Here is a 13468-nt window from a genome sequence, read left to right as displayed (position 1 = left end):
CCCTGACCACTAGGGCTTTTTTTAGATTGTTACTTCCTGTCCATTCAGGAAGAGTTTTCAGGAGCCGCATTATCCCCAGAGACAGGATGATAGTGATATACAATATATTTATGCACAGGATCCCACCTATCACCATAGATGGTCACTGCATATGCCCCCACCCCCTGTATAAGGACTGTTTCTATACACAGCCGACTCCCAGCTTATGCCCCCCACTCCCTGTATAAGGGCCTACGCCTCTATACACAGCCGATTCACAGCTTATGCCCCCACCCCCTGTATAAGGGCCTACGCCTCTATACACAGCTGATTCACAGCTTATGCCCCCACCCCCTGTATAAGGAGTAACACCTCTATACACAGCCGATTCACAGCTTATGCCCCCACCCCCTGTATAAGGGCCTACGCCTCTATACACAGCCGATTCACAGCTTATGCCCCCACTCCCTGTATAAGGACTAATACCTCTCTATACACAGCTGATTCACAGCTTATGCCCCCACTCCCTGTATAAGGACTAACACCTCTATACACAGCTGATTCACAGCTTATGCCCCCACTCCCTGTATATGGACTAACGCCTCTATACACAGCTGATTCACAGCTTATGCCCCCACTCCCTGTATAAGGACTAATACCTCTCTATACACAGCTGATTCACAGCTTATGCCCCACTCCCTGTATATGGACTAACGCCTCTATACACAGCTGATTCACAGCTTATGCCCCACTCCCTGTATAAGGACTAACACCTCTATACACAGCTGATTCACAGCTTATGCCCCCACTCCCTGTATATGGACTAACGCCTCTATACACAGCCGATTCACAGCTTATGCACCCACCCCCTGTATAAGGAGTAACACCTCTATAGACAGCTGATTCACAGCTTATGCCCCCACTCCCTGTATAAGGACTAATACCTCTCTATACACAGCTGATTCACAGCTTATGCCCCCACCCCCTGTATAAGGACTAACACCTCTATACACAGCCGATTCACAGCTTATGCCCCCACTCCCTGTATAAGGACTAATACCTCTCTATACACAGCTGATTCACAGCTTATGCCCCCACTCCCTGTATATGGACTAACGCCTCTATACACAGCTGATTAACAGCTTATGCCCCCACCCTCTGTATAAGGAGTAACACCTCTATACACAGCCGATTCACAGCTTACGTCCCCACCCCCTGTATAAGGACTAACGCCTCTATACGCAGCCGATTCACAGCTTATGCCCCCACCCACTGTAAAAGGACTAAAGCGGGCTTTAGACACTGCGATATCGGTCCCGATATCGCTAGTGTGGGTACCCGCCCCCATCTGTTGCGCGACACGGGAAAATCGCTGCCCGTGCCGCACAACATCGCCCAGACCCGTCACACATACTTACCTGCCCGGCAACGTCGACTTTCTAAGGGGGCGGTCCGTGCGGCGTCACAGCGACGTCACTGAGCGGCCGCCCAATAGCAGCGGAGGGGCGGAGCTGAGCGGGACGTAACATCCCGCCCACCTCCTTCCTTCCGCATAGCGGCCGGGAGGCAGGTAAGGAGAGCTTCCTCGTTCCTGCGGTGTCACACGGAGCGATGTGTGCTGCTGCAGTAACGATTTTTGAGAATGGACCCCCATGTCACCGATGAGCGATTTTGCACGTTTTTGCAACGATGCAAAATCACTCATCGGTGTCACACGCAACGGCATCGCTAATGCGGCCGGATGTGCGTCACAAATTCCGTGACCCCAACGACTCCGCATTAGCGATGTCGTAGCGTGTAAAGCCCCCTTTACACCTCCATACGCAGCCAATTCACAGCTTATGCCCCCACTCCCTGTTACGCAGCCGATTCACAGCTTATGCCCCCACTCCCTGTTACGCAGCCGATTCACAGCTTATGCCCCCACTCCCTGTATATGCACTTAGGCCTCTATACACAGCCGATTCACAGCTTATGCCCTCTCACCCCCTGTACAAACACTAAGACCGCTATACACAGCTGATCCACCAATCACAATGGGTGAAGTCACATCTCCGCCCCCTTCTTCCATAATTTTACACTTTGCACACGCTCATTAGATGCTTCAACACAAGATGGAGGTCGGGGTCTGACTGCGGCTAATGTACATGTGCATTTACTGAAAAGGGAATTGAGTCTTAAAGAAGCCCTAACGCCCAATGTGAAAATTGCAAATATTTATTAATGCAGATTGTAGAATGGAAAATTTAAATTTCGGACAAGAACCTGATTTAACCATAGGTCGCTTTCTGATGCCGGCTTTGCTTATAAATCTTATTTCAGTTGTGTACAATTCCGTGTGATGGAAGCTTTTGTGTAAGTGTCTCCTAAATGTCCGTAGAGCCTCTATCTTGAATCGGGAGGACCCCTTTAATGATGCACTGATCCGTTACCTTTACAGGAACCCTAGCAGTAGCTGGCAGTGTGACCGTCGCTCGGGCGGTGGCGGCTGCTGCTGCGTCTCACTGTCTGACAGACAAGTAAATGTTCAACTTTGTAAGTTGCGTGACGTTGCGATCCGTTTTTTCTTTGCGTCTGAAGTCCTGCCCCGTAGTGTTATTAAGTTCTTGTATAATTTTTCTTTATTTTTTTTAGGATTTCACTGCAGGGTGCGAGAAACGACCTGCACTTTGCTAATACTCTGCATTTTAGAGGAGTTTACCAGTATGAAAAAGTCGGGTATTGGGGGTGTTCACCCCCCAAAACATGTCCATTAGTATGCATGCTCAGATTGGATGAGTGTGCATGATTATAGTAATGTGTATATTTTTTATATCGCACCAACGCATTTAAAATTTGCCCCTTCTTCCTTTGTGTGTACACAGCTCCTATGCAGAGCTATGTGACTCCATGATAACAGATTATAAACAGCTGTCAAATGTTACCGCACTCCCCCTTCATTGTAACCTACAGAGAAAGGAAACTAAGGCTGTGTTCACATGAGGCTTTTTCTGCAGCAAAGCCGCATTCTTGTCCTGGATTTTGGATATCTTCATATAATCATGTCCATAACAACCAAGACAGGTTGTTATGGACATGATTATAAGAAGATATCCAAAATCCAGGACAAGAATGCATTTACATAAAAAAAAAGCTGTTAAAGTAAAGTAAAAAAGCTGCTTAAAAAAAGCAGATTTTGCTGTTTTTTTGCTGTGATTTGTTTACAGTAAATGTTTAGTAAAGTTATGTTAATTTGCAGCAATAAACGCAGCTGCTCTTTTTGCACTTTCTCATGGCTTTCAATGGTAAAAAAAAAACAAAAAAAAAAACAAAAAAATGCTGAAAGAATTGGTGCGCTGTTTCTTTAAAAAATGCAGCAGTTTTCCATTTCAGTCAAGGGGAAAAAAAAAGCAATTGTGTTCATAAAATTTCTGCAATCATCGCTTTTGCTTTTAGTGTAAAAAGCAGCTTAATTTGCATCAAAAAATTGCAAAAAAAAAAAAAAATGAAGCAAAAAAGCAACGTGTGAACATAGTCTTAACACTAGAAGTCCCAGGAATTTCGAGCTCCATAGAGTTCCAATGGTAGAAATGTTAATGACCCCTCTCTGGGACTTCTAGTGTTAAACTGACCTGTTGACTGCAACCGTGGAGACGTATAGATCTGCAAAGGAGCTGCGTACATAAAATTATAGATGATTTTATTTTATTTTTTTTAATCCAGACTAATTGCAAAATTTGTTTATTTTTTTTATTTTTTTTTTCTATGCATTAGAGCAATAAAAATGTTGGTTGCAAAAAGTATCTATACCCTTGTAAAGAGGCATCTGCAGTGATACCGAAGTTACATATGCTGCCCCCTGGTGGCAGGAAGGGTTTTGTCGCCATTTGTGAGTAGTGATGCTCAGTGGTGACTTGCATTTTAGATTAATGGTGAAATTAACCAGGGTGTAGAGGGAGGACGTGAAAAATAATAAAAAAAAATAAAAATATAGATTCCTCCACCAACTCCCATGTGTTCATCTAATGGATGTGCCTTAGCAGTGACTGTATCTAGAGGTGATGGGACACCGCTGTCCCACCTGTGTGCCCCCGCCGAGGTGCCAGGCTTTCCACACCTCCTGCCTCAGTCATCTTTGTCCTTTTAAACACTTGATACATTGGGTCTTGTGTCACGATGAACGCAGCGACCTGCTGCAATGAAAAAAGTGATACTTTCCATTGAGAAATGAGTATGGGATCTGAACATGTAGCAATCCGCGATCCTTCCTGCACCATCCGGGGGTTAAACCCGAACAATGTTAATTTTTGGACTTTGTTTCTTTTTTTCTGGTTTCCTAAATATTTACTATTTATACAAATGCAAATTTACATGATACATTTTGCCGCTTTTAAGGGAGTGGCTCCACCTGAGTGTATACAGAAGTTTCACCCTCTGCGGTCGGCGGACGCGTTCTGCTTGTGTATCCCCCCCCCCCCTTCGCGTGGACTCTGCAGTCTCCAGCGTTTTGCACTAATCTTAAAAGATATTAGGGATATTTTTTTTGTTAAACATGTATTTTAGGCTAAAAAATACAGTTGGGATTTGTTAATGATTTTGTACCGGTGTTGCACTGTATTGCTGGCTGTAGAATGAGTCAACTAAGAATCCATCAGTGAGCTTGTTTCAATAGTTAAGGTAGCCTTAAGTCCATCGCATTCTACTCACAGCCTAGCCTGTTTTGACCGTTTGTATCTTGTATCTGTCCTGTTTACTGAGCTGATTTTATAATCACATAAAAGTGCGGCTAAACTTTGATGTGGTCATAAAATATTCAATTAAAACATACAAACTTCCATCTGCGCCAGCTCGCTGACTGCTCTTAGTTTACTCATTATGCAGCCAGCAATGTGAAGCAAAAAAAAAAAAATGATCCAACAATAGCCAAAAATTGCAATTTTTTTTTTTTCCAGCAAGCACAATTGCAAAAAAATATTTTTAGCCCAAATTACATGCATAAAAAATGCCCCATAAGTGTGTATGGGATTTAAATCGCAGCGAGATGATCTATAGTCATCATACATGAAAAGTGTTACAATCACTTCCACAGAAATATACCGCCCCGATGTCACACTCCAAAATGAATAGTCGCGACCTCTCTAGTCATGACCTCTCTAGCCACGACCTCTCTAGTCATGACCTCCATAGCCGCGACCTCTCTAGTCATGACCTCTATAGCCGCGACCTATAGCCGCGACCTATCTAGTCATGACCTCTATAGCCGCGACCTCTCTAGTCATGACCGCCATAGCCGCGACCTATCTAGTCATGACCTCTATAGCCGCGACCTCTCTAGTCATGACCTCCATAGCTGCGACCTCTCTAGTCATGACCTCTATAGCCGCGACCTCTCTAGTCATGACCTCCATAGCCGCGACCTCTCTAGTCATGACCTCTATAGCCGCGACCTCTCTAGTCATGACCTCCATAGCTGCGACCTCTCTAGTCATGACTGCCATAGCTGCGACCTCTCTAGTCATGACCTCCATAGCTGCGACCTCTCTAGTCATGACCTCCATAGCTGCAACCTCTCTAGTCATGACCTCCATAGCTGCAACCTATCTAGTCATGACCTCTATAGCCGCGACCTCTCTAGTCATGACCTCCATAGCTGCGACCTCTCTAGTCATGACCTCCATAGCTGCAACCTATCTAGTCATGACCTCTATAGCCGCGACCTCTCTAGTCATGACCTCCATAGCTGCGACCTCTCTAGTCATGACCTCCATAGCTGCGACCTATCTAGTCATGACCTCTATAGCCGCGACCTCTCTAGTCATGACCGCCATAGCCGCGACCTCTCTAGTCATGACCTCTCTAGCCGCGACCTCCATAGCTGCAACCTCTCTAGCCGCGACCTCCAAAGCCGCTACATCTATAGCCGCAACCTCTCTAGTCATGACCTCCATAGCTGCGACCTCTCTAGTCGTGCCCTCCATAGCTGCAACTTTTCTAGTTGCGACCTCCATAGCTGCAACTTTTCTAGTTGCGACCTCCATAGCTGTGACCTCTCTAGTCGCGACCTCCATAGCTGTGACTTCCTTAGCTGCGACCTCCATAGCTGTGACCTCTCTAGTCATGCCCTCCATAGCTGCAACCTCCATAGCCACGTCCTCTCTAGTCATGACCTCTCTAGCCGCGACCTCCATAGCTGCAACATCCATAGCCGCGACCTCTCTAGTCATGACCTCCATAGCCGCGACCTCTCTAGTCATGACCTCCAAAGCCGCTACATCTATAGCCGCAACCTCTCTAGTCATGACCTCCATAGCTGCGACCTCTCTAGTCGTGCCCTCCATAGCTGCAACTTTTCTAGTTGCGACCTCCATAGCTGTGACCTCTCTAGTCGCGACCTCCATAGCTGTGACTTCCTTAGCTGCGACCTCCATAGCTGTGACCTCTCTAGTCATGCCCTCCATAGCTGCAACCTCCATAGCCACGTCCTCTCTAGTCATGACCTCTCTAGCCGCGACCTCCATAGCTGCAACATCCATAGCCGCGACCTCTCTAGTCATGACCTCCATAGCCGCGACCTCTCTAGTCATGACCTCCATAGCTGCGACCTCTCTAGTCGTGCCCTCCATAGCTGCAACTTTTCTAGTTGCCACCTCCATAGCTGTGACTTCCTTAGCTGTGCCCTCCATAGCTGTGACCTCTCTAGTCATGCCCTCCATAGCTGCAACCTCCATAGCTGTGACTTCCTTAGCTGTGCCCTCCATAGCTGCGACCTCCATAGCCACGTCCTCTCTAGTCATGGCGTCTCCCATTTCCTGCCGTTCATATGTTGGCTCATGCGTTTTGGGCACTGGCTTTAGGAAATGTCATCAACTCCTGCAAACAGGTTATAAATGACGTATCAATGTCCCAAATATTCCCACTCCCCAGCCTGAGAGTACCAGCATTAAAAAAATGACCTAGTGGAGCCCTTAATTTTCTACAGGGAAAGTCATTGTGATGTTTCCAACCTAAATATTTATTATCCATTATTATTTTGTATAAATGTCTAATTTTCTAATCATTTATTATTATATTTTTCTATTAACTGCCCGGATCACGACTTAAAATTCCATCTGAAAGCAAACCCCTATTTCAGTACATGGCATCGGACGGATCCGGGGCGTCTCCTGCCGGCGTGTGGATTTGTGCCCTGATACAGTGCCTATATGTCAGATACTGTATTTATCACATACTTAAAGGGATGCTCCATAAACCGTGCCTCACATGTCAATGCAAGGTGTCTAGTTTTGTGGCTCTGTGCCATTCACTTCAATGGAGCTGAGCTGCAGTACCAGGCACTGCCACTGGGCAGGTGTGGCGCTGTTTTCAGAAAAGATCAGCCATGTTTTACTGTTCCTTAAAATCCCTGCGCAACTGATAATTTGCAATGAGACGCCATTTTCACCTGCTTTAATGCCTAGTTGTTTCTTTTGTTAGTGCACTTTTTATTTAAACCCCCTTCCTTTAGCATTGGTGTGTACAGAGGTGCTGATGAGTGGTGCTATCTACTATTTTTCATTGCAAAAAAACCCCCAAAATTTAAAGGGCCAGATCAGTAGTCTGTAAAAATTCTTAATTTTTGGAACTCATCAAAAATAGTTTTAAAGGGTCCAGCTCAAAGGAACAAACGTCCCCTCCCCTCCGATTTACAGCGTTAATGACTAAACGGCGAGCGCCGGTCCCAGCCGCCCTCGCACTGACTCCTCGGCCATCGCTTTCTTCCTCCTTCTTTGTAACGTTTCTTCTGTAAAGTAAGAAAAACTAATTTAACGTTCCCTGTTGCTGAAGACATTCTTTATAGAAATGCCTAAATTATTGCCGAACTTGTTATTTTATTTCATTCTTGTAGGTTGTTTTTTTTTAATGTATTACGTAAACTGTTGCAAAACCAAGAAAGGAACAATAAAAAAAAACAAAACCCTCTATTGTGTTTTTATTTATTCTTTCGCTTATAATTCTCTATATTTGGGAGCGCGGAGGACAGGCCGGCACAATATCATGAGTGGTAGGTGCAGGACACGGCGGGACAATATCATCCCGGAGTGGCAGGTGCAGGACACGGCGGGACAATATCATCCCGGAGTGGCAGGTGCAGGACACGGCGGGACAATATCATCCTGGTGTGGTAGGTGCAGGACACGGCGGGACAATATCATCCCGGAGTGGCAGGTGCAGGACACAGCGGGACAATATCATCCCGGAGTGGCAGGTGCAGGACACAACGGCACAATATCATCCCGGAGTGGCCGGTGCAGGACACAGCGGCACAATATCATCCAGGAGTAGCAGGGGCAGGACACAGCGGCACAATATCATCCAGGAGTAGCAGGGGCAGGACACCATGGCACAATATCATCCCGGAGAGGCCGATGCAGGACACAGCGGCACAATATCATCCCGGAGTGGCCGATGCAGGACACAGCGGCACAATATCATCCAGGAGTAGCAGGGGCAGGACACCATGGCACAATATCATCCCGGAGAGGCAGGTGCAGGACACGGCGGCACAATATCATCCCACAATGGCAAGACACGTCCCACACAGATGATAATCAGATGCAGCCCGGCGGTTCGGTGCACATGATGTATTTCTATCCTTCCGTTCAGTGACTACAAGCAGTGATCTTGCAAATCATTAGGAATTGGTACATTTAGTCTCACAATTATTAATGTATTTTGCCTTTTTTTGTTGCGCACTTCAGTGTCTAATCCACTCCACAACTCCTTTATTAACCATATGTAAAAGTGGACAGAAAAGTGTGAATATAACATTCCCGTGTTTTATGCCAATTCCTACGGTCTGGACAATGGTCGTCACTGGTCTGTGCCCGGCGCCATTTCTCTCAATGCATTTGTCTGTCTTCTTGTGTTGATGGACATGGATAGTGTCTCCTACTTCATCCACCCAATGCTGCATATCTGGAGCCTGTGCATTGAGCACTGTAGAAGTCATCATGAAAATTGGCACAACAGTGACATCACCTAAAACTGAACATCCCTCAAGAATTGATGAAATGACGAGAAGATAATTGGTTCAGGAAACTGCAGAGGCAGACCGCAACATTAAAGGCGCTGCAGGAATTTGTGGTCAATCCAGGTTGTGTCCTACATGTGCCAACCTTCTCCTGTATCCCTCATGGGTACGGTCTATGTGGTAGACTGGCAAAACTAGTCTTTTCTTAAAGAAAAATATCCAATCCCGGTTTTCAGAAAAACCTCCATCAAAGCCTGCCAAAAGCATGTGAGGAGACATTTCTGACTGAAGTGAAACTTTTTGACCATAATTACAAATTGTGTAAAGTCAACCCTGCGCAGCACCAGAAGATCCCATTCCCACAGTGAGGCCGGGTGGAAGGCAGCATTGTGGTTTGGGACTGTTTTCGGCGGCTAGAACTGGGACTTTAGTCAAGGTGGAGAGAACTGAGAACAGAAAAAATATCAATCAATTTTGTATCAAAAGCTTCGGCCTCTGCTAAAAAACAGAAGATGAATTTCACCTTTCAGCAGAACAATGACCATAAAGTGACCCTCAAAATAGCAAATGAAGGGCTCCACCAGAAGACGATGAAACTTCTGGAATGGCCCAGACCTGAAGCCAAGGGAAAATCTGTGGTGACCTCAAGATGTGATGACTTAACTATTATAAATGTGCATGTAAAATCAGACAAAAAAGGCACAAAAAAAAAGGTGAGAATTGTGTCAATCTACAGCAGCAGCGAAGCGTTCCTGTATCACTATGGAGTGTTCCTACCTCCGAGTCCCCATGACACCAGTGACTTACACAGGAGGCGTAAGGCGATTTCTGGCCATTTCCCTTTTGTAAGGTTTACTGAGGACAAAACCAAAGATATTACATAATCAGCGCTGTCCGCACCACTGATACTTCATTGTGCAGCACAAATTCTCCCGAGATTAGCACAAATCCTCAGCTTAAAATCTTACTGCTCGTAGTCCCGGCTCAGCTATCCCAGCTAATGAGAAACTGACTATTTCAGTCTGCGGAGGACGAGGACAAACTGGAAGCAACGGAAGAAAGATTACAGAGAACAATCCGGAATGAAGGCGAGGAATAACAACTGCTCCTGACAAACCTGCTTATATCAGGCCACCGCACCCAGCGTCACTGCACTATTGTAATCCATAGGGGCAGTATTATAGTAGTTATATTCTTGTACATAGGAGCAGTATTATAGTAGTTATATTCTTGTACATAGAGGCAGTATTATAGCAGTTATATTCTTGTACATAGAGGCAGTATTATAGTAGTTATATTCTTGTACATAGGGGCAGTATTATAGTAGTTATATTCTTGTATATAGGGGCAGTATTATAGTAGTTATATTCTTGTACATAGGAGCAGTATTATAGCAGTTATATTCTTGTACATAGGGGGCAGTATTATAGTAGTTATATTCTTGATTTTGGTTTGCTATGTATTCCTCCTGTTGGTAGCTGTTCAGATTCAGTTGCCTCACCCCTTTCCACAGGCAATGCTAATTAAGCACCATTCTTGGATCTGGTCCGCCTTTATCAATGATTGCTGTCTGGCACTGGGAGGGTCAGTTCTGATATAGTCCTGGTATGTGTAGAGCTTGCTCCACATGCTGGGACCTGGGCTGGTCTCTATCCACAATTGCCTTTTTTGCAACATGGAAGCGGCTATATACAGGTTGCAGGTATGTGTGCTCCATTATGGTTCTGCTTTTAACTTTATCTAGGAGGCCGCATGGCACATGAAATACAGAATATAGAGTAGGACCCCCCCTATTGAGATTTGCCGTGACGTTGGCAGGGATGGCTCAAAAAATTGATCAATTATTTGCTAAAAATCTCATTTTTTTTTTATTATAGTACAGTTGAAATAAATCTGTGAATTTTCACTTTTTATATGATGCATGCCAATTTCAGATCGTGCTGGCTCCTTTTTCTCTTGTACATAGGGGCAGTATTATAGCAGTTATATTCCTGTACATAGGGGCAGTATTATAGCAGTTGTATTCTTGTACATAGGGGGGCAGTATTATAGTAGTTGTATTCTTGTACATAGGGGGCAGTATTATATTAGTTGTATTCTTGTACATAGGGGCAGTATTATAGTAGTTATATTCTTGTACATAGGGGCAGTATTATAGCAGGTATATTCCTGTACATAGGAGCAGCATTATAGTAGTTATATTCTTGTACATAGGGGGCAGTATTATAGTAGTTGTATTCTTGTACATAGGGGAAGTATTATAGTAGTTGTATTCTTGTACATAGGGGGCAGTATTATAGTTGTATTCTTGTACATAGGGGGCAGTATTATAGTAGTTGTATTCTTGTACATAGGGGGCAGTATTATAGTAGTTGTATTCTTGTACATAGGGGGCAGTATTATAGTAGTTGTATTCTTGTACATAGGGGGCAGTATTATAGTAGTTGTATTCTTGTACATAGGGGGCAGTATTATAGTAGTTGTATTCTTGTACATAGGGGGCAGTATTATAGTAGTTGTATTCTTGTACATAGGGGGCAGTATTATAGCTTTATTCTACAGGGCTGCCCTCATATTTGACCCACAAGCCGCCACGGAAGAGGAAGGTCTTCATTGTACTTTATGGTGCTCGGATACCCCAGCGGCCACCAGTAGACATGGTATACAGGGCCTTCTCTCCCGCACCCGTTGGCCATTTCTTTAGTTCTGTACTTTGTTTATTGACTTGCAGATTAGTGGAGGCTCCTACAAATCCTGAGAATCGGATTTCAAACCCCCCTCTGGTGTGGCTCGGTGGGCATACGTGGGACTATCCAGGCTAACAGACCGTTCATGGATTAATTTTTGGGCAAACGGTCCCATGATTACCACATTACTTTGCATGCAGAGCCTGTGCCACGCAATACAGTTAGGTCCAGAAATCTTTGGACAGTGACACAATTTTGGCGAGTTGGGCTCTGCATGCCACCACATTGGATTTGAAATGAAACCTCTACAACAGAATTCAAGTGCAGATTGTAACGTTTAATTTGAAGGTTTGAGCAAAAACATCTGATAGAAATTGTAGGAATTGTCACATTTCCTTACAAACACTGCACATTTTAGGAGGTCAAAAGTAATTGGACAAATAAACCAAACCCAAACAAAATATTTATATTTTCAATATTTTGTTGCGAATCCTTTGGAGGCAATCACTGCCTTAAGTCTGGAACCCATGGACATCACCAAACGCTGGGTTTCCTCCTTCTTAATGCTTTGCCAGGCCTTTACAGCCGCAGCCTTCAGGTCTTGCTTGTTTGTGGGTCTTTCCGTCTTAAGTCTGGATTTGAGCAAGTGAAATGCATGCTCAATTGGGTTAAGATCTGGTGATTGACTTGGCCATTGCAGAAGGTTCCACTTTTTTGCACTCATGAACTCCTGGGTAGCTTTGGCTGTATGCTTGGGGTCATTGTCCATCTGTACTATGAAGCGCCGTCCGATCAACTTTGCGGCATTTGGCTGAATCTGGGCTGAAAGTATATCCCGGTACACTTCAGAATTCATCCGGCTACTCTTGTCTGCTGTTATGTCATCAATAAACACAAGTGACCCAGTGCCATTGAAAGCCATGCATGCCCATGCCATCACGTTGCCTCCACCATGTTTTACAGAGGATGTGGTGTGCCTTGGATCATGTGCCGTTCCCTTTCTTCTCCAAACTTTTTTCTTCCCATCATTCTGGTACAGGTTGATCTTTGTCTCATCTGTCCATAGAATACTTTTCCAGAACTGAGCTGGCTTCATGAGGTGTTTTTCAGCAAATGTAACTCTGGCCTGTCTATTTTTGGAATTGATGAATGGTTTGCATCTAGATGTGAACCCTTTGTATTTACTTTCATGGAGTCTTCTCTTTACTGTTGACTTAGAGACAGATACACCTACTTCACTGAGAGTGTTCTGGACTTCAGTTGATGTTGTGAACGGGTTCTTCTTCACCAAAGAAAGTATGCGGCGATCATCCACCACTGTTGTCATCCGTGGACGCCCAGGCCTTTTTGAGTTCCCAAGCTCACCAGTCAATTCCTTTTTTCTCAGAATGTACCCGACTGTTGATTTTGCTACTCCAAGCATGTCTGCTATCTCTCTGATGGATTTTTTCTTTTTTTTCAGCCTCAGGATGTTCTGCTTCACCTCAATTGAGAGTTCCTTAGACCGCATGTTGTCTGGTCACAGCAACAGCTTCCAAATGCAAAACCACACACCTGTAATCAACCCCAGACCTTTTAACTACTTCATTGATTACAGGTTAACAAGGGAGACACCTTCAGAGTTAATTGCAGCCCTTAGAGTCCCTTGTCCAATTACTTTTGGTCCCTTGAAAAAGAGGAGGCTATGCATTACAGAGCTATGATTCCTAAACCCTTTCTCCGATTTGGATGTGAAAACTCTCATATTGCAGCTGGGAGTGTGCACTTTCAGCCCATATTATATATAGAATTGTATTTCTGAACATGTTTTTGT

The 13468-nt window shown here is 44.8% G+C and overlaps 1 protein-coding gene across 1 annotated transcript; it reads left to right on the top strand.

The window, feature by feature from the left end:
• Positions 1–3076: 3076 nt before the first annotated feature.
• Positions 3077–7889, top strand: LOC142310651 (uncharacterized). Its single transcript, XM_075348228.1, has 2 exons — positions 3077–6680; positions 6726–7889. The coding sequence occupies exons 1-2, from the start codon at positions 5103–5105 to the stop codon at positions 6810–6812; spliced, it is 1665 nt and encodes a 554-aa protein (XP_075204343.1). The 5' UTR covers positions 3077–5102; the 3' UTR covers positions 6813–7889.
• The last annotated feature ends 5579 nt before the right edge of the window (positions 7890–13468 follow it).

This window comes from Anomaloglossus baeobatrachus, chromosome 5, assembly GCF_048569485.1.
Source record: "Anomaloglossus baeobatrachus isolate aAnoBae1 chromosome 5, aAnoBae1.hap1, whole genome shotgun sequence".
NCBI lineage: Eukaryota > Metazoa > Chordata > Amphibia > Anura > Aromobatidae > Anomaloglossus > Anomaloglossus baeobatrachus.
The sequence above is the reverse complement of the archived record's forward strand: the minus strand, read 5'-3'. Positions and strand labels throughout refer to the sequence as shown.

Bases quoted from the DNA above. Each gene is read 5' to 3' on its own strand.
- LOC142310651 (XM_075348228.1), top strand. From the start codon at position 5,103: ATGACCTCTCTAGCCACGACCTCTCTAGTCATGACCTCCATAGCCGCG. The intron at 6,681-6,725 runs CTCCATAGCTGT...CATAGCTGCGAC, and splicing joins ATGCCCTCCATAGCTGCAAC to CTCCATAGCCACGTCCTCTC.